Raw genomic sequence first — 18,953 nt, forward strand, 5'->3', positions numbered from 1 at the left:
CTCTCTCTCTCTCTCTCTCTCTCTCTCTCTCTCTCTCTCTCTCTCTCTCTCTCTATCTAAGATTATATTTCTAAACAGAGACTTATCAGACCACAAGCTTAAAGGGACCATAGAGCCCGTCTTACAAAACTTAACCCAGCTTGAAAAACTGTGAGTATATATCTCCTTTTATAGAAGTATCTAAAAGGTTTCTATAATATCTGTCATAGTATGTTTTGAAAAATTCTTGGGTTCACCCATAGGAGTGAACCCATCTCATTCACCCCCTCTAAGCTAACCAATCAAAATATAATAATGTGCCATGTCATTTTCTATTTAAAAAATAAATCAAAATTAAAATCATAAAATAAAACAAATTAAGGAAACAAATTCTGTAGGATTTTTATTTAGGAAATTTTATTTGGTTTGGGTTTATAAAATAATGGTTAGGGTTTAGATTTTATAAATAGATGAATTTATTTTTTGGTTTGGGTTTATAAATAGTGGTTAGGGTTTATATTTTCTAAATAAACAAAATTATATTTCGGTTTGGGTTGATAAAATAGTGGTTAGGATTTAGATTTTGTAATGAAACGAAATTATATTTTGGTTTGGGTTGACAAAATAGTGGTTAGGGTTTAGATTTTGTAATTAAACATGTTTATATTTTGGTTTGGGTTCATAAATTAGTACTTTAGGGTTTAGATTTTATAAATAAACTAAATTATATTTAAGTTTAGGTTAATAATATAGTGGTTAGAATTTAAAGTTTGTAATTAATAAGATAAATTATTTTAATTTATTTAATTAGATGACATGGCTAATTTTGATTGGTTAGCTTAAAGAGGGTGAATAAGATAGGTTCACCCTTAGGGGTGAACCCAAGAATTATTCGTATGTTTTTTCATATTTGGTGAAAGTATAGATATATCAAATCTTACTTGAAAGTATATATATAGATATCTCAAATCTTAGTTGATAGTACTGAGTGTAGGGATCGCACATGGAAAGTGTAAAGGGACCAATTACTATATCCACTCTACTCATTGTGAATAATGACAAATATGTTTTGCATATCATATACATAATCTTACAGTTGTTTTGTTCCTAACAAAAATGAAATACCTTAATTCATAATTTTACAAACGCTAGGGACTTGTCAAGTAACAGTTTATCTGGAGAAATACCTGACTTTTTGGCCAACATGAAATCTTTGTCGACCATGTAAGTTGTTTCTCGAAGAAGATAATTGATTTTTTTTTGCTTCTTAACTTATAAATGTTTTTGGCTAACGTAAGTTATCTGCCGCGACAGAAACTTAAGTTGGAACAAATTGAAAGGAGTGATTCCTCAATCCCTTCGCGACAAACAAAACAATGGGCTTAAGTTAAAGTAAGTTTAAAAAATAAAAAATTCACGACTACACACCACCCTCCATCCCATCACTTTTAGTAATATATATAATTTTCACATTTGTTCTTTGTACATAGTATTGAAGGAAATGGGAATCTTTGTCATGCTGATAAGTGCAAAAGTAGCAATACGAAATTTCTTGTACCAGTTGTTGCATCAGTAGCTGCAACGCTCCTTATTGTAGTTGTGCTACTGCTTTCTTTTGTTTACAAAAAGAAAAAGACGTCAAAAGGTACTTACCATAAAATCAACAACACCTATATATAAAATGGAATTTTGGCATTGTATCTAATATTTATATTTCCAATACAGTTCGTAACAGATCGCCGATTACTAAATCAACAATTTTAACCAAAAAGAGAAGGTTTACGTATTCGGAAGTCGAAGCAGTGACGAATAACTTTGAAAGAGTAATAGGGGAGGGAGGGTTTGGAATCGTTTATCATGGTCTTTTGAATGATAATGAACAAGTAGCTGTTAAAGTTCTCTCTCGTTCATCAACTCAAGGCTATAAGCAATTTAAGGCAGAGGTACTAATTAGCTTTCTTTGTAATGAATCCGAACACTATGTGTTGCTCCTAACAAACTAAGCATGACCTGTTAATACAAATTAAACCAAGCTAAGGGCCAATAATAATTATTTGTTACATGATTGATCAGGTTGAGCTGCTTTTGAGAGTTCACCATACAAATTTGGTAAATCTTGTTGGATATTGTAATGAAGAAGACCACTTGGCCCTTGTTTATGAGTATGCAGCTAATGGGGACTTAAAACAACATCTTTCAGGTAAATATGTATTCAACCAAAAATATTTATACTACTAAAACTACAGAAAAAAATATTTCCCAACTTATTTTCATATAACACTCAAGATCTTGAGAAGAATTTGACATCTATACCATGAAAAATACAGGAGCGTCTAGTTCCACTGTATTAAATTGGGTGAGCAGGCTTGGAATCGCTATGGAGACTGCACAAGGTATGTGCTACTCTCAAGTAACTCTTAAAAAAAGATTATTGCATTTGTTTCAAGAATAACACATGAATGGATTTGATACAAACAGGATTAGAGTACTTACACATTGGTTGTGAACCTCCAATGATACACAGAGATGTTAAAACAACAAATATACTGTTGGACGAGCATCTCCATGCAAAACTTGCTGATTTTGGACTTTCGAGATCTTTTCCTATTGGAGTTGAATCTCACGTGTCGACAAATGTTGCTGGCACTCCTGGATATCTTGATCCTGAGTAAGCAAATTTGATATTCCAAAAAAAAATTGTGTCCCTTCTTAAATGATTAAGATAAATAATATATATGAGGCTTGTTTCTGTAGGTACTATCGAACAAATTGGTTGACCGAGAAAAGTGATGTATATAGCTTGGGGATTGTCTTGTTAGAAATTATTACAAACCAACCAGTGATTCAACAAGTCCGTGAAAAGCCTCATATAGCAGAATGGGTTGGGTTGATGCTTACTAAGGGAGATATCAATAGCATTATGGATCCAAACTTGAAGGGGGACTATGACTCAAGTTCTGTTTGGAAGGCTCTTGAGCTAGCTATGTCATGTGTGAACCCCTCTTCAGGTGGAAGACCAAACATGTCTCAAGTTATAAGTGAACTTAAAGAATGTCTCATTTATGAGAACTCAAGGAAAGAAGGAAGATCAGACATAGACTCAAAAAGTTCCATTGAACGGAGCACCAGTTTCACCGCTGATGTGACCCCTGATGCACGCTAACCTCTAATAAGAATTACATCTTTCATGTAACTATTTCATGTCTCAAAATTTTGAGAGAAATAAAAATTCAAAGATCAAGACAATGTAATACGTTTAAACATTGCCACTTAAAACGCTATTTCATATGATACGAGATATGTGTTTCGGCTTAATCGTTTCCTTTTAAGAGCTTTTGGGAGTTTTCTTTTTAACATTACGATTAGGTATTTTTTTTCACTGTTCTTAGTTATTTTCCTCTTCTTTGGGGTTAAAATACATAACTTGTGTCCAGGTTGTTTCAGTTACATGTTGTTCTTTCTATCCAATATCCAATTATTTATAAATTTGCAACAAATTTAATAACCCGTAGAGGAATAAAAGTTGTAACCACGTCGTAATCATGGTGACCAATTATCACAGTTGTTTATGCTCTGTCAACTATATTTTCATAATCATAAGTCAAAAGTCAATGACCAACCTTAATCCTTGACTTACAACATGAACAAGGAATATATCAGACAGGCGATATATGTTTTCTTGTCATAGACTCCTCAAAAAAAAAATGGAGACTCTTCAAGAGCTTTTGCTAGCTCTGATCATTGTAGCTTTTGCCACTACTACACATCTAATTCAAGCTCAGCCTGATCCAAAAGGTACACTCTTACAAACACTTTTTTACACATCTAATTCTCTTTTTCTGTTCTATATATTTGACATGATCTCTATGTCGCCTCTTATCAGAATTCATCAACTTAGATTGCGGTTTACACCCCGCGATATCTCCTTATACCGAGCCATTAACCACCTTAACATACATATCCGATGCCAGTTTCACTCAAGGTGGTCAAAGTGGTAGAGTCCAAAAGTTTTACGAAGAAGCCTATAAGCCATTCACTGTTCTTAGATATTTTCCAGACGGAATACGAAACTGCTATAATCTACAAGTCACTTCTGGCACAAAGTATCTTATCAAAGCTCTCTTCCTCTATGGAAACTACGACGGGCTTAATAGTGGCCCGATATTCGATATGTATCTCGGTCCTAATATATGGACAACGGTCGATTTAAAAACCTCTATAGTTTCTCGAACGGAAGAAATCATACATATCACAAAGTCGAGCTCTTTGCAGATTTGTCTTGTTAAAACAGGGAAGACTACACCAATCATTTCAGCTTTGGAACTAAGACCTTTGAGAGATGACACGTACATCACTACAAATGGTTCCTTGAAGCTCTTAAAACGTTATTATGCTAGTGATTTGTTCGGTCCATCAATTAGGTAACTTAAGTACTTTTCTTACTTTACAAGTAACAGAAGCGTGTAAAAGGGGCAATTAGCTTTTAACAATTATTGTTTAACGTTTCAGGTATCCTTCAGATATATATGACCGTGAATGGAAACCAGTAAGTCCTTCTTTTGGGTTGAATTTCGTAAACACAAGTCTCAACGTAAACTCTTCTTCTCCTTATGAGCTACCACAAGAAGTCATTTCAAAGGCAGTCATTAACAAAAACGTGACTGAGAAGTTATCTTTCGACTGGTATGTCGATAACCGCGAGGATCAAGCTTTCATATACCTTCATTTTGCTGAGATTCAAACACTTAAAGGAAATGACACAAGAGAGTTCGACATTATATGGAAAGGAAACGATGGAAACATTACAAACGCAGCTTACCGACCTCTGAAGTTACAGCTAGAGACTCTATACAACACATCACCTATGAAGTGTAGGTTTATGCAATGTACAGTGGATCTGGTTAGGACTAAAAGCTCAACTCTCCCACCATTGATCAATGCTATGGAAGCTTACCAGATTATTGAGTTCCCGGATGCAGAAACTAATCCAGAGGATGGTTAGTCAATCTTTACTAGCATTTAAATTTGGCAATATTTCTATATGTTTCAGTATATTAATATCGGTTTTATCTTCAGTCGCTGCGGTCCAGAATGTCCGAGCTACTTACGAATTGAGTAAAATAGACTGGCAAGGAGATCCATGCGTTCCTCGGTTATTCAAATGGGACGGTATAAACTGCAGCTACACAAATGCTTCTATTCCCCCAAGGATCATTTCCTTGTAAGACTAAGTAATCACATATTTCATTTACAATAAAATAGTGTATAGTTCTCTAAAGATGTGTGTTCTGTTTTAAAACCAGAGACTTATCATCAAGTGGACTAAAAGGGGTCATAGCACCTAGCATACAAAATCTAACACATCTACAAGAACTGTGAGATAAAAATATCCTTAAAAATGCATTTATTTTGTTAGAAACTCTTAGATTGTTACTTAATTGTGTATCTTCATCGACTCGTAGGGACTTATCGAACAACAATCTAAGTGGAGGAGTGCCTGCCTTTTTAGCCAACATGGAATCATTGTTGATCATGTAAGTTTATTTCTTGGTAGAAAATAAAACGATCCTATGTTTTCATCACATATATATATAAGAATGATGTTTATATAAATACTCTGTTCTTCTCTGTTTTGACAGAAACTTAGGTTGGAACAGCTTAACCGGTTCAATTCCTCAAGCCCTTAGCGATAGAGAAAAGAAAGGACTAAAATTGGTGTAAGTTTCTTTCTCCCTAACAGTTTTTGTTCCTGATGATTTTGTGTATTCAGTATCCTTCTTGTTCTATATAGTGTTCAAGGAAACCCAAATCTCTGTCTCTCAAACTCGTGCAAGAACAAGAAAATCATAGTGCCGGTTCTTGCATCAGTTGCTTCAGTGGTCGCTCTTATCCTCTTATTGGCTCTAATTTTTATTTTGAGAAAGAAAAAACCCTTATCAAAAGGTATATAGATTCATCAATCAAGAAGCACACAAAGGCTTAATACTCTAGTAAGTTTCATGATACATAATTGCTTTTGATTCTTTTCTCAACAGTTGCTACACGCGAGTTACCAAGAAAGTCATCAATCTTTGCTAAAAAGAAAAAGTTTGCTTATTCGGAAGTGGTTGAGCTTACGGATAACTTCAAAACAGTTCTTGGAGAAGGAGGGTTTGGAGTTGTCTACCATGGATCTTTGAGTGATACCGAACCAGTAGCTGTTAAAGTTCTCTCAGAGTCATCAGTTCAAGGATATAAGGAATTTAAGGCAGAGGTACACGTTAACATTTTTCACTTGTTTGATCAGAAAACAAAAAAAAACATGTTTATGTCTTATTGAGAAATTTGTTTATATATGAAATGGATTCAAAAGGTGGAGCTTCTTCTACGAGTTCATCACATAAACTTGGTAAGCCTTGTTGGCTATTGTGATGAAGGAGGGCATTTAGCACTAATCTATGAGTACATGGCTAATGGAGACCTTAAACAACATTTATCAGGTAATTTAATTTGAACATTAATACAAGACCTTATTGTTCATCTCTGAATCAATACTTCTTATATCTTAAACATGTAAGGATTTTAGCATTTTCATTTACAGGTGAATCCTCTGGACCTACTTTGAAATGGGCTAGTAGACTAAAAATTGCGATCGAGGCAGCGCAAGGTTAATTCTTGCTAACTTTAACATTTTCAGTTAGTACTTAAACTTCAGATATTTTTGGCTCAACATGGAATGCTTTTTTGTCCATAGGTTTAGAGTATTTGCATGTTGGATGTGAGCCACCAATGGTTCATAGAGATGTCAAAAGCACGAACATACTATTAGACAATCGTTTCGAGGCCAAACTCGCGGATTTCGGACTTTCAAGATCATTTTCTGTAGGAGCTGAAACTCAAGTGGCAACAGTTGTTGCGGGAACACCTGGATATCTTGATCCTGAGTGAGTTCTCTGAATTCATAGAAAAATATATAACTTCAACTTTTTCTTACCTTCATTATGAACTATCTAACTATGTTGCAGATATTACCTAACAAATTGGTTAAACGAGAAGAGTGATGTCTACAGTTTCGGTATAGTACTACTAGAAATAATCACAAACCGAGCCGTGATTGAGCTAACAAGAGAACAAGCTCATATAGCAGAATGGGTAAAGATTCTTATAAGCAGAGGAGATATCGAAAAAATCGTCGACCCAAACCTTGGTGGAGATTACGACTCAAACACAATCTGGAGGATTCTTGAACTAGCAATGTCATGCGTGAGTCAGTCTTCATCAGATAGACCAACCATGTCTAAGGTTGTTAACATACTTAAAGAGTGCTTGGTCTCTGAGAATTCAAGAACAGGACAGATTCATCAAGATGATGGTGACTCAAAGATTTCAGACTTGACTATAAATCTCGGAACCGAAGTTACCCCTGATGCACGCTAAGTCGCTAACAGAATAAATGTTTATGTGTTTACAGTATTTCAAATTTGGAACATATAGACAAAACTCCAAAAGAGAGCAAGTTTTTTTTTTTTTTTTTTTTTCTTAAGTACATTTTGGTTTTGGTTATTTTTTTAGTTTAGTGCAGTATTGATTAGTACATCAATTTCGGTTTGGTTTTGAGTTTCTTCGATTCGGTTTGGGTTCGGATCTGTTTTTTTCCACTGATCTGTTTTTTTTTGTTTTACAGCTCAATTATTGTCACGTGCGTGGCACAGAAACTGGATAAATATAAAAAAAATATAAAAATTAATATTTGTGTTTTTTTCCGGTGGTGAGATCTGAATCAGAATTCAGAACTCATAAGCAAAAAAAAAACAAAAGACTTAGAAATTATCAGTAAGAAGTAAGAACCCTAGACTCTGTTCCGATTCATATTACTCGAATCGGAGGAGGGTTTTGACTCTAAAATCGGATCTTTCGAACTGGGTTTTTTTTTTGAATCGGATCTGAAAAAGATATGAAAGAAGGCAAAGCTTCAAAGTCGAATCATCAAGACCAGCATGAACAGATTTATCACCAAAACGGTCACTTGGGTTCTTCCAAATTCGCCAAATTGTTTGATTCCGAAGCTTCCTGGGACAAGGTATAGTCTTCTTTAGTCTATAGGTCTATTGAACCGATCGTAGAATCTGTTTAACTTTGAGTTCGTTTTGGTTCATAATCAATTTGTAGCATTTGAGAGCTCCAAAGTTTATCTCCTTCTCCTATGGGCTTAATCAGTTGTAGCAATTGAGCTCTAAAGTTGAGTTATTTCTTCTGTGTGAACAGTTAGTTGAGAGCTCTAAAGTTGATCTCTTTCTCCTATGGGCTTAATTAGTTGTAGCAATTGAGTTCTAAAATTGAGTTCTTTCTTCTGTGTGAACAATTAGTTGTAGCAATTGAGAGCTCCAAAGTTTATCTCCTTCTCCTATGGGCTTAATCAGTTGTAGCAATTGATCTCTAAAGTTGAGTTATTTCTTCTGTGTGAACAATTAGTTGAGAGCTCTCAAGTTGATCTCTTTCTCCTATGGGCTTAATTAGTTGTAGCAAATGAGTTCTTTCTTCTGTGTGAACAATTAGTTGTAGCAATTGAGAGCTCTAAAGTTTATCTCCTTCTCCTATGGGCTTAATCAGTTGTAGCAATTGAGCTCTAAAGTTGAGTTATTTCTTCTGTGTGAACAATTAGTTGAGAGCTCTAAAGTTGATCTCTTTCTCCTATGGGATTAATTAGTTGTAGCAAATGAGTTCTTTCTTCTGTGTGAACAATTAGTTGTAGCAATTGAGAGCTCTAAAGTTGATCTCTTTCTCCTATGGGCTTAATTAGTTGTGGCAATTGAGTTCTAAAGTTGAGTTCTTTCTTCTGTGTGAACAGTTAGTTGTAGCAATTGAGAGCTCTAAAGTTGATCTCTTTCTCCTATGGGCTTAATTTGTTGTAGCAGTTGAGCTCGAAAGTTGAGTTCTTTCTTCTGTGTGAACAATTAGTTGTAACAATTGAGAGCTCTAAGTTGAATGTGTTCATAATTAGCTCTAGCTATTGTAATTGAGATGTAAAGTTGTTCTTTTTCTTCTCCTCTGTGCCTTAACACTGCTTTATTAGCCAATCTTGTATCACAACGGCTATAAGAACTTGTTATGGAAAACGAAAAGGAATGAATATGTTTCCTTATTGTGACTACATCTATTTAGAGAATATTTTATGGATAATAAAGCAATGATATGTGTTGGTTAATGCTTCGTTTCAAGCGGTTTTGTTAATTTTTGGTTGTTGTTGTTGGGATAGGATCAACTGGGAGATGTATTGCATTGGATAAGACAAGTGGTTGGATTACTCTGCGGATTGGTTTGGGGTGCGATACCTTTGGTTGGAGGCATATGGCTACTTCTGTAAGTTGTTTTCTTACAATATACAGTATGACTATAAACAGTTAAAATCTCCTGCTTAAAACTCTTTTGTGCTTGATGCATAACATCGAAGAATTGGAATTATAATATTCGTAGGATTGTAACATCAGGTGAAAATGTTGTTTGTTATAAAAGAGAAACAGAGCTAAATTACCATCAAAACACCAATGTTCAAAATCTGTTTTATGCATTGATTAGTTAGAGGTCTTTACGATGAGCTAAATTATAAACTAGTGTTTTCGGTGGCATTTATAGAATTTGACTTTTATGTTACAATCACACGACATAGCAGGCCTTTCGTAATAATTTGTCTAATACAGTTCATAGTTTACAATCTTTGTCTACATTGCTGACCATAAAACTTGGCAGGTTTCTGGTGATCTCATCTGGCATAGTATATGGTTACTATGCATTGATTCTAAAGATCGATGAAGAAGACTTTGGTGGTCATGCAACTCTGCTCCAGGACGGTCTATTTGCTTCTCTAAGCTTATTCCTGGTATGTATATTTCCTTCCTCTCTCTTTTTCTACCCTATAAGAGAATCCCTCGATTTTCATACAATCTTGGAAGTTGATTTGGGTGTGGTGATTGGTGAATAACGTTTCAGCTTGCGTGGATCCTGGTGTATAGCTTGTCTAGCTTCTGATAGAGACACACTCTCTTGTGCTTGAGCTGCTCCGAAGAAGTTTAGCAGAACGTACCTATCATGGTTTCGCCGATTTACGTTGTGCCCTTCAAGCTTTTGTTTTCTGAAAGATGGGAACTAACATTGGTAGATTTTCGAATTCTTTTCGTGGTTTCCATTCGTTGCTGTTAAGTTTTATGTATCTCATTTTGTGTAATATGACTGATAGTATTATGCAATGATGTGTTTCTAAAACTAAATATTTCTCCAAAATTTTGAATAAAAATCCTCACTGATACTGAACAACTTCTGTCTTGATTCTCGATTATATGAAAGTCTTGACAAATGTAAAAACAAAAACAGGTAAAAGCAATGCGTCTGCCGGGAGTCGAACCCGGGTCTATTGCTTGGAAGGCAATTATCCTAACCGTTGGACTACAGACGCTGTGTTGATAGTTTAACTAATATTTAGATTGTAATTCTTCAATTTATATGTAATCAATACACAATGGCATGTTTTCTGAAGTGTCTTATGTTATTTTATTTGGTTTTGCAATGTTAGTTTGTATACAATTTTGTCAAAATTTTGGTCAATCTAGAAACAAATCCTTATAAAGTTCAAACAAAACTAATTCAAAAAAATAAGAGCCTCGTGACTTCTTTTCTACCATCACAATCACAACTACATGTCTACTCTTCCAATAAATTTGAAAACATATCAAACACAAAATCAATTCATGGCCTATCAAAGTAAGAATCCCACTCATGCTTCTCAACATTCCCAAACACATTATATTTCCAAGAATACTGCTCAGGGAAATCAAAGATCTCCTCGTTCCCTTCCTCAATCCTCTTCCTTAACCCATCTACTCTTTGCAACACTCCTTCCACCGCGACATCGAATGCATCTTCAAACCTTCCCGTATCTTCGCTCTTGCTCAACGGGTTAAAATACATTAACCTCGGTATCAGTCTTATCACTTGTTCTCTCATCGCGAAAATTCTCGTCCTCGGGATCCTACTCAAAATGTTCTCTATACTCACTTTACCTTCTTTCACGTTTTTCTCCGGTATAAAAACAGAATACTTCGCTATATCTTTAGGCAAATGCCAAACATATTGCGCGTAAGCTGATCCCGGATGGAAGAAAACCGGTATGCAGCCTGCTAAGATCGAGTCAAAAGTGGAGCGGCGTGTGTATGAGTCACCCGGAGGTTGGAGACAGAACGTTGAACTCAAGAAGAATTTCATGATTTGGTCGGGTTTATAGCATTTTTGAGAACCTGAAACGCATTCAAGAAGCTTGCATTTACTTTTGGAGGCTTTGCATTGGTCCATGATCTCGGTTCTTATGCTGTCACCGAGGTTTGGACGTGGGGCACCTACAAAGGAGAATAGGTAACGACGATTCATTCTTCTCATTCGCATCTGCCATTGGATGATCTCTGCGTAGGTTGAAGGGTGGAAATAGGTCGGGTAAGGAACCGCGAAACCGTGATAGTTCCACGGGCTTGACTCGATTAGTAACATCGTCATGTTTCTTACTTCCGGTAAGATCATTAACCTGGCTAGGTAGATAGAGAGACACCAATGAGCAAACTTGTCTAGTCAAAAACAAAAACTAACATTCATGACTGTTCTCTAATACGTAAGAATTAATGTCAAAACAAGAAAATAGTTTTTCATTCCGTAACTTTTTTAAGTTAAGCCATTTAATTAGCCATTTTGTGGTTACATTCTATATAATGTTTCAACTTATATTATGAATTTGTCATCCCACAGTGACCACTTCTTTTATATATTTTGACGTTTTGAAAATATGATCATATGCAAATTAACTATTTTATCATACACATAAAAATTCATCAATTTTTCATGTTTTAGCATAATTGATATACAATATAGTATCACTAGTAACTATACTATACCATTCAGTTGACACTAGTTTAACAAATAGGATGGTGGTGTGTACCTATTGCCCCAGTCGGATTCATTCTCCGGTGTACGCATAAAGTCCCAAGTGGTGCGACCAGCCACCATGAAATGATCTCTTCCGTCCAACCTCTTCCACTCCTGACTCTCCCTAAGCCACTTCATCAAATCAAGCGCCGCGGCATCTCTCATGGAAGGGAACGGTCCCCATAAAAACCTCATCAAGTCTAAACCCGGATAGTAAGGTACAAACACCGCGGAAGCTAGAGACGAGTCTTTGGTCAAGCACTTGTACTGCTTCATCCTGTTGTGAAATATCACTTCCAATGTGAATTGGTTCGTGGCATACCAACCAGAAACTCCTTCCATGTTCGGTAGACGAGGGCCTAAACCAAAATTGGACGTTAATTCACACATATCAGTCCACCTACTCAATGTCCAGCAGTTCTTGAGAAGCTCTTCGTTAAACAAAGCTGGCACCTCGTGCATATACACGTATTTTCCTTTACATGGATCGTTACGTCTTGTTTCTATTGGCTGTAGCATAACTTTCTGATCTTTCTTAGGTTGGTTTCTCTTGGTATTTACTCTGGTTTTGGCCTGGGAAGTACTGTTACTCGACGCGTAGTTTCTCTGAGTTTTTGGTTTGGATACTATTTTAGCGGTGTTATCATCACCTTGGAGATCATTATCAGATCCATCATTCTCCAATTCCTTGCCTTTCTTGTTTTCCAAGTCTTCATCATTATCATCAACTTGTTCTTTCTTGGGTTCCACGTTAGTCTTAGACTCGAAATAGTTTGGTTCTTTGTCGGATGATTGATGATTCTCAACACTGTTCTCCTCCAAATTGCTCTCATCATCATCAATACTACGACGAACCCTTTTCATATCTGCCTCCAATCTACCCGAAGATCTCGTCTTTCGTGACTCTCGATTTCCTCTCCTTGTCCTCGATGACCGTCCAGTTACAACCGTATCAACTCTCTTCTTCTCTTTCTCAACCCTTTCTTTCTCGAGCTCCTCAACGAGATCAGTCACGACCTTCTTGTCTTCTGACATCTGATCAACAACGGGAGATGAATCGACAGAGACAGGAAGAGAGCTGTTGTCAACGGAAATGGCCTCAGAGACAACGACAGGAGCTTCATAAGATTCATGGTTCTGTGCGACGTTTTCGACAGGGAGATCGATGATGTTTTCTTGCCGGAACAATCTCTCGTGGTTATGAACGGTTTTTGCGGAAGAACTGAAAAGGTAAAGCAAGACAAGCCAGAGGAGGAAAGAGGCCATTGCAACGTACCAGAACTGTGTTCTGTACTTTGAGCTAGACTTCTCCATCGCCATCGTTCCTCCTCTCCTTTGTGGTTTTCTCATGCATTAATTAACCAAATCTCACCTCCAAAGCCAAAACGTATTACTTGCAATACAAGAAATCGTGAAAGATCGTGTCTGAATAATAGATTTAGAACAATATGGATGGATCTGTCGTACGTACGTAGATTTAGAAAACTAATACGAACGCTGAGAAAGAGTCTTTTTACAAAGAGATGGTTGAGATTTAGGAGGGTGTTGAAACGTTCAAAGGTCTAGTGTTTTGTTAGTGATTAATGAAATTATTCGTCTTTCTCCAAAAAAAACAATATAAAGAAACCGTTAATTAATTACATTTTGGATAGTGATGTAATATAATCAAGATTCTCTAGTCCTTAATATGTGTTTATGCACCTAAATTAAAGTGCTCATGCCACATAATTAGAACTTCTTAATTGCTGATTTGCTGCCAAAAATACAAAAAGTCCCTTTTACAACTTCGTAACTGGCTCATCATTATTGCACTCGAAAGCAAATCTCATGCAAATTAAAATCTATGTTAATGTTAATTATGTATTTGATCAAGACTCTCTATTTAACTTTTTCCTTTTTTGGTTCTCTTTTTCCTTGTTCTGCGTTGGTTTATAGTAACTGATGTGAAGTAATTGTTGCCAGATCCTTATTTTTCTGGATTCCTTGAACCTCACAGTTCTATACATAGCCTTTCGGTAGTCTTCCTATTTATCAACTAAAACTACTCAATTAGTATTACTAATAGCTATGGCCAAGGCATCTTCTTCATTTGTTCTACCTATCATCTTCCTTGTTATGTTCGCCTTAGGTATATATTTCAATCTCTAGATTTACTCATGAAAATATTTAAACTTTCTCATATATAAACATATATGATGCATCATGCATGCATTGATGCATAGTTATTTATAAAAAAATTTGAAAGTTTTACATAAAATAATGTTGGGCTTTCTTCGTTGACATATGCTCCTAGGGTTATAGTTCGTGACTTAGTTCTTTGTTATGATTTCTTCTTTATCTCAAAGTTTTTTTTCAGAAAAATATATTCACATTTCTTACACACAAACAAGAAAATACATTTATATTCTAACTAGAAAAAGAATTACATTCATTGGGATTTTAGCCATATGTATACATTTTAACATAACTTGGTTAATTTGAACCAAGTGGTTTTGGTCTAGTGGTTTCCATTTGAGTGAGGAGTTGCCCTGTTGGTATAGGCTAGGGATCGATTCTCCTCACACGAAATCATTAGATATTTCCATTTGGCCAGGGACTTTCACATGGTCTTCCCCGAACCCTACAGGGATTACGGCCTAAGGCCCGAACCTCCTGCTAATCAAAAAAAAAAAAAAACTTGGTTAATTTGCTGATCATACCAATATCTTAAAAGTTTTCAGATATGATCTAATATACTGTTTTAGCTTCGTCTCTTTTGAAGTGTTGTATTAATTCTCCTAAGTTGTACTAATATTGAGTTAATCTAACTATATAGATCGGTTTTGTTGGTTCTATAGTTGAAGAAAATATGGGATGCATGGCAGTTCTTGGCTCGTGTGGTGTCATTACAGACTGCAGTGGAGCATGCAAGTCTAGGTTTGGACAAGATACACTTAGCAGATGTGACCGCGACGGTGGTGATGGCACATGTATTTGCAGTTATCCTTGTTTAACTGATAACCTTCATATGTGAAATTTGCATTACCAAATCTATAATTAAAAATTAATAAAGTCAAAAAACAAAATCTTTTGCATAGGCCTGTGATAAATATAAATAACTGAATTGAAAATTTTAGAACTGAATCAACCTAAACCTCAATCCCAAATTTTTTATTTCGTTTGGAAAAATTAATTGAAAAACAATAAAAAATAAACTTAAGTATTTTTCCTCAGTTAATTTTTCGAACAAAATAAAGTTAAAAAAAAAAGCAAGTAGGAATAGAACTATCTATTCGGGTAGTTTGAAGATGAGGTTAAAGTTTTGTGTAATTCTGATATATACGATGTGATAGTTATCGATAGAGAAATAGATCGTTGATCCGATCTCTTACTTTCTTATTTGGTTGGGTTTTCTCTTTCTTTTTTTCCGACAGATCTTTTCTTTTTCTTCTCATTCTTCATCTTTACCAAATCAAGATAAGCCAAAATACAACAATCAATTACTTCACTAAGCTATCAATAGAAGAATCAAACGTTGGAAATTCGAAGCTATTAGTCTTGTGAAGCAAAGTAGTTGTGATGTAACACAACATAACTTCATATATATCCTCTAGACCTCTTTCTTCTTCGTCCTTCTTGATATAATTTTTTTTGTTTATATATAAAACTTGTCTTTAGTAGTTGAACCCATAAACGAAAAAAACTGTGTTTAGCAGTATTTAGAAATTATTATTTTTGTAATATAAGAAAATGATCATTTAATTTCCTATGTATAGAAACTAATTATTAAAATTCTTCAACTTTTGTAATTTTTTTAAGTCATATCTTATTTTTCATGTTTGCAAATTAATTTCTCAAATAGTAAGGCCTAGTCTTTCGTAATACTTGTCTTCTAGAAGGTATTCTCTTTTCTTTTGAAACCATCATAAACCTCGAGTTATATATAACTTATAAGTTATAACTATTGTACAAATTCAGAATTAAAAAAAAAAAAAAACTGAATATGATAAAATTTTCTCCATCGTTTCAAGATCTTGTCTATAATAATTATTACATGTTTCATACTAATCAGTATGATTATTTAAACATGTTTGACGGTTTTAGAAGCTAAGTCAAAACTTAACATTTGGATTCGAAGGAAAGGAACATATTTTCTGAATTTACAAGAAACAGAAAGGAATAATTTCTATTTTTCAACTCTACTATACAACTAATACTATATAATATACAATTCATCATGTGATTAATCCAACATAGCTACTGTTACGCAATTAATATATCGAATCTTCTTAACTCATATGATTATAGAAAAATAAAAAAATAAAACTATATAGTATACTAAAATTAATTACATGTTTCCTAAATTATAGAGAATTGTCTTAAACTCAATTTAATTAGCTTGTTCACAAGGAAATGCCTCAAAAGAGGAAAGACGATAGATTCATCTTTGCTTTTTCGTCTTCGTTTAGAACAACAATGTCATAAAGTTTGATCCTTTCTCTTCCAGAGTTTGGCCTTCAGGTAAAAATGGCTCGCGATCGGCGGGAAGGTCTGGAGATTAAGGTGGTGGATCCACCGGCGGCGACGATGAGTAATGTGTCTGTGGAAACGTCTCGGAGACAACAGAGAGCTTCGTTTGCTGAGTTTAGGCCGTTTAAGCTTTGGTTTCCATGGCTTGTTCCAGCTATCGTTGTGGCTAACATTGCCCTTTTCGCCATTTCGATGTTTATTAACAATTGTCCTAAGAACTCGCCTAATTGCTCAGCTAGGTTTCTTGGGAGATTCGCTTTTCAGCCTATGAAAGAGAATCCTCTTCTGGGTCCTTCTTCTTATACGTGGGTAACCTTAAAGCTCTCATCTTTTTTATTTTATTCCAGAAGATTCCTTAATTTGGACCTGGTTGTTCAGATTCTTGTGTTCTGAGTTTGAAAAATGTTCACTTTGTTTTTGTTTCCTTATGGTTAGATTTGTTGAAATGGTGATGGGTTCTTAGTAAAGTTCATTACTTTGTGTAGTTTATTGATGTTGTCAACTTCTCCTTTTTGATCAATGCTACTCCTTTCTAGATCTTTAGACTTTGGTGATATGAATTGGCAGATTCCATGAGGTAAAGTTGTGGCTTTGCATTTTAGTAGTTAGCATAGTTTCTGGTAGTAAGTACCACGAGCTTTTCAGTTTTTTGGGAGACATGAGGTATCATTCTTTTCATGTATATATTTACTTTGAATTGTCTTGTGGACTACTGAGTGCTTAGTTGAGTAGATAATTTTCGGTTTTTGTGTTACAATTATGTGTTGTTTTACACCAGATTGGAGAGAATGGGGGCTTTAGAAGTATCAATGGTGGTTCATAAACACCAAGTGTGGCGCTTGTTCACTTGTATATGGCTACATGCTGGGGTTTTTCATGTTCTTGCCAACATGTTGAGCCTTATCTTCATTGGCATCAGGCTTGAGCAAGAATTTGGATTTGGTATGCAACTTATGTTTCTCAGCCTTTATCTTTATTAAAGATGAATCCATTAAGGAAGTTTAGAACTTCTGTGAGGTTACTGGGTTATGAGTTGATAAATGTGTCAAAATGTGTATGGTTGATGCTACTTTTATTGTTTTTTGCGTTGACAGTTATGAAAATTATCATCGTCTTTTGATTTATTTTTTCTTTGACAGTGCGCATTGGAATGCTCTATATGATATCTGGATTTGGTGGAAGTTTGTTATCTTCTCTCTTTAACCGAGCTGGTATATCCGTTGGTGCCTCTGGAGCATTATTTGGCTTGCTTGGTGCTATGCTTTCAGAACTCCTTACCAACTGGACCATTTACGCAAATAAGGTAGCCAAATAGTAGAGAAAAAAAAGCAGAAAAAAATGACAATTCTCCCATCCATGATTGATATGTCGAAAAGCTTCATTGGTTCTCTCCATTTGCAGTTTGCAGCTCTTTTGACTCTCATCTTCATCATAGCCATTAATTTAGCAGTAGGTATTCTTCCACATGTAGACAACTTTGCCCATCTTGGAGGATTCACGTCTGGGTTTCTTCTAGGCTTTGTTTTCTTGATCCGTCCTCAGTATGGCTACTTCAACCAGAGAAACAATCCTCGGAGTTATGGTGCACCATCGGCTAAATCCAAACACAAGCCATACCAATACATTCTCTGGATCACCTCTTTAATACTTTTGATAGCTGGGTATGCTTCTCCTTTTTTTTCACCATGAATGTGACAACAATATGAAATACAGATTCCATTTCAGTTCTTTAATGCAAGTTTATGAAAATATGGTGTCAGGTATACCGTTGGACTCATAGTGCTTCTTCAAGGGACAGATTTAAACAAGCATTGTTCATGGTGCCATTATCTCAGCTGTATTCCTACGTCGCTATGGAGCTGTAAATCTCATAATGTCTACTGTCAGGTAAAAACTACTTATGCTCTTTATATACATATCTAGTTTGTTGTTTTCGAGTTTTAAGTAACCTGAGAGTGATTGTGGAATTGATGCAGTCGAGCCAAATTGGGCAGCAGATGAACTTGACATGTATCGCGAATGGGAGAACGGAGATGTACAAGCTATCTAACGATATACAGTCTCGGATTGAGCAGTTGTGTTCCCAATTGTGCCGCTGATACTACCACTAAACGTCTAATTTACTCTGTAGAAAGTTAGGAATGCCTTTGGAGAAGAGAAAGATTGTTCAGTTAACATGATCATGCACTTGTGGATCTTTCTTTCTGATCATTGTTTGGTTCTACTTCTTGATTTACTACTGCATATGTATGAACCATCGTCTCTATTAATGAAAACATAGATTAAGAGAAAGTTGAACAAAGTTTTTGTTCTATTAACATTTTTATCATAAATTTAGATGTTTTAATTTCATCTAAATTCTTCTTTTTAAAACAAAACATTTAAGTTGCATACAATTAAAAAAAAAGTAATTAGTTGTAAATCCAACCATTTAGATAATTGAATTAAAAAGATTACTTAGTAACATAATTAAATCAAATGATAACTAAAAGCAAATTATATAATGGAAATACACTTATCAT

At 35.1% G+C, this 18,953-nt stretch overlaps 6 protein-coding genes and 1 non-coding gene across 7 annotated transcripts in view; 5 read left to right on the forward strand and 2 right to left on the reverse strand.

The window, feature by feature from the left end:
- The window catches only part of LOC17889169 (probable LRR receptor-like serine/threonine-protein kinase At2g28960), a 5,180-nt gene extending 1,938 nt beyond the window's left edge, over positions 1-3,242 (forward strand). Inside the window, 9 exon segments of the mRNA XM_006296485.2 lie at positions 79-150; positions 1,132-1,203; positions 1,294-1,371; positions 1,470-1,624; positions 1,705-1,922; positions 2,053-2,179; positions 2,307-2,372; positions 2,458-2,647; positions 2,734-3,242. Coding sequence (XP_006296547.2) covers positions 79-150; positions 1,132-1,203; positions 1,294-1,371; positions 1,470-1,624; positions 1,705-1,922; positions 2,053-2,179; positions 2,307-2,372; positions 2,458-2,647; positions 2,734-3,142 — 1,387 coding nt within the window. The 3' untranslated portion in view covers positions 3,143-3,242.
- Positions 3,243-3,683: 441 nt separating this feature from the next.
- On the forward strand, positions 3,684-7,469 carry LOC17889758 (probable LRR receptor-like serine/threonine-protein kinase At2g28960). The gene is made up of 13 exons (XM_006296109.2): positions 3,684-3,774; positions 3,863-4,400; positions 4,489-4,976; positions 5,056-5,200; positions 5,283-5,354; positions 5,442-5,513; positions 5,619-5,696; positions 5,771-5,922; positions 6,015-6,232; positions 6,332-6,458; positions 6,560-6,625; positions 6,713-6,902; positions 6,984-7,469. The coding sequence occupies exons 1-13, from the start codon at positions 3,684-3,686 to the stop codon at positions 7,393-7,395; spliced, it is 2,649 nt and encodes an 882-aa protein (XP_006296171.1). The 3' UTR covers positions 7,396-7,469.
- Positions 7,470-7,746: 277 nt separating this feature from the next.
- LOC17888956 (uncharacterized protein C20orf24 homolog) lies at positions 7,747-10,236 on the forward strand. The gene is made up of 4 exons (XM_006295160.2): positions 7,747-8,038; positions 9,215-9,318; positions 9,706-9,835; positions 9,946-10,236. The coding sequence occupies exons 1-4, from the start codon at positions 7,913-7,915 to the stop codon at positions 9,982-9,984; spliced, it is 399 nt and encodes a 132-aa protein (XP_006295222.1). The 5' UTR covers positions 7,747-7,912; the 3' UTR covers positions 9,985-10,236.
- Positions 10,237-10,336: 100 nt separating this feature from the next.
- Positions 10,337-10,408, reverse strand: TRNAG-UCC. Its single transcript has one exon. It is a non-coding gene; the product is annotated as a tRNA-Gly (tRNA).
- Positions 10,409-10,555: 147 nt separating this feature from the next.
- On the reverse strand, positions 10,556-13,344 carry LOC17890398 (probable xyloglucan galactosyltransferase GT11). The gene is made up of 2 exons (XM_006295952.2): positions 11,936-13,344; positions 10,556-11,527 (listed from the first exon to the last, which is right to left on the reverse strand). The coding sequence occupies exons 1-2, from the start codon at positions 13,270-13,272 to the stop codon at positions 10,699-10,701; spliced, it is 2,166 nt and encodes a 721-aa protein (XP_006296014.2). The 5' UTR covers positions 13,273-13,344; the 3' UTR covers positions 10,556-10,698.
- Positions 13,345-13,944: 600 nt separating this feature from the next.
- Positions 13,945-14,996, forward strand: LOC17887868 (putative defensin-like protein 170). Its single transcript, XM_006295560.2, has 2 exons — positions 13,945-14,050; positions 14,760-14,996. Exons 1-2 carry the CDS (start codon positions 13,990-13,992, stop codon positions 14,933-14,935), a joined length of 237 nt encoding a protein of 78 aa, XP_006295622.1. The 5' UTR covers positions 13,945-13,989; the 3' UTR covers positions 14,936-14,996.
- A 1,319-nt stretch (positions 14,997-16,315) lies between these two features.
- LOC17889426 (RHOMBOID-like protein 1) lies at positions 16,316-18,733 on the forward strand. The gene is made up of 6 exons (XM_006294344.2): positions 16,316-16,736; positions 17,210-17,373; positions 17,571-17,734; positions 17,833-18,092; positions 18,192-18,318; positions 18,408-18,733. The coding sequence occupies exons 1-6, from the start codon at positions 16,429-16,431 to the stop codon at positions 18,528-18,530; spliced, it is 1,146 nt and encodes a 381-aa protein (XP_006294406.1). The 5' UTR covers positions 16,316-16,428; the 3' UTR covers positions 18,531-18,733.
- The last annotated feature ends 220 nt before the right edge of the window (positions 18,734-18,953 follow it).

The sequence above is a fragment of the Capsella rubella genome, unplaced genomic scaffold (assembly GCF_000375325.1).
Source record: "Capsella rubella cultivar Monte Gargano unplaced genomic scaffold, Caprub1_0 scaffold_4, whole genome shotgun sequence".
Classification (NCBI taxonomy): Eukaryota; Viridiplantae; Streptophyta; class Magnoliopsida; order Brassicales; family Brassicaceae; genus Capsella; species Capsella rubella.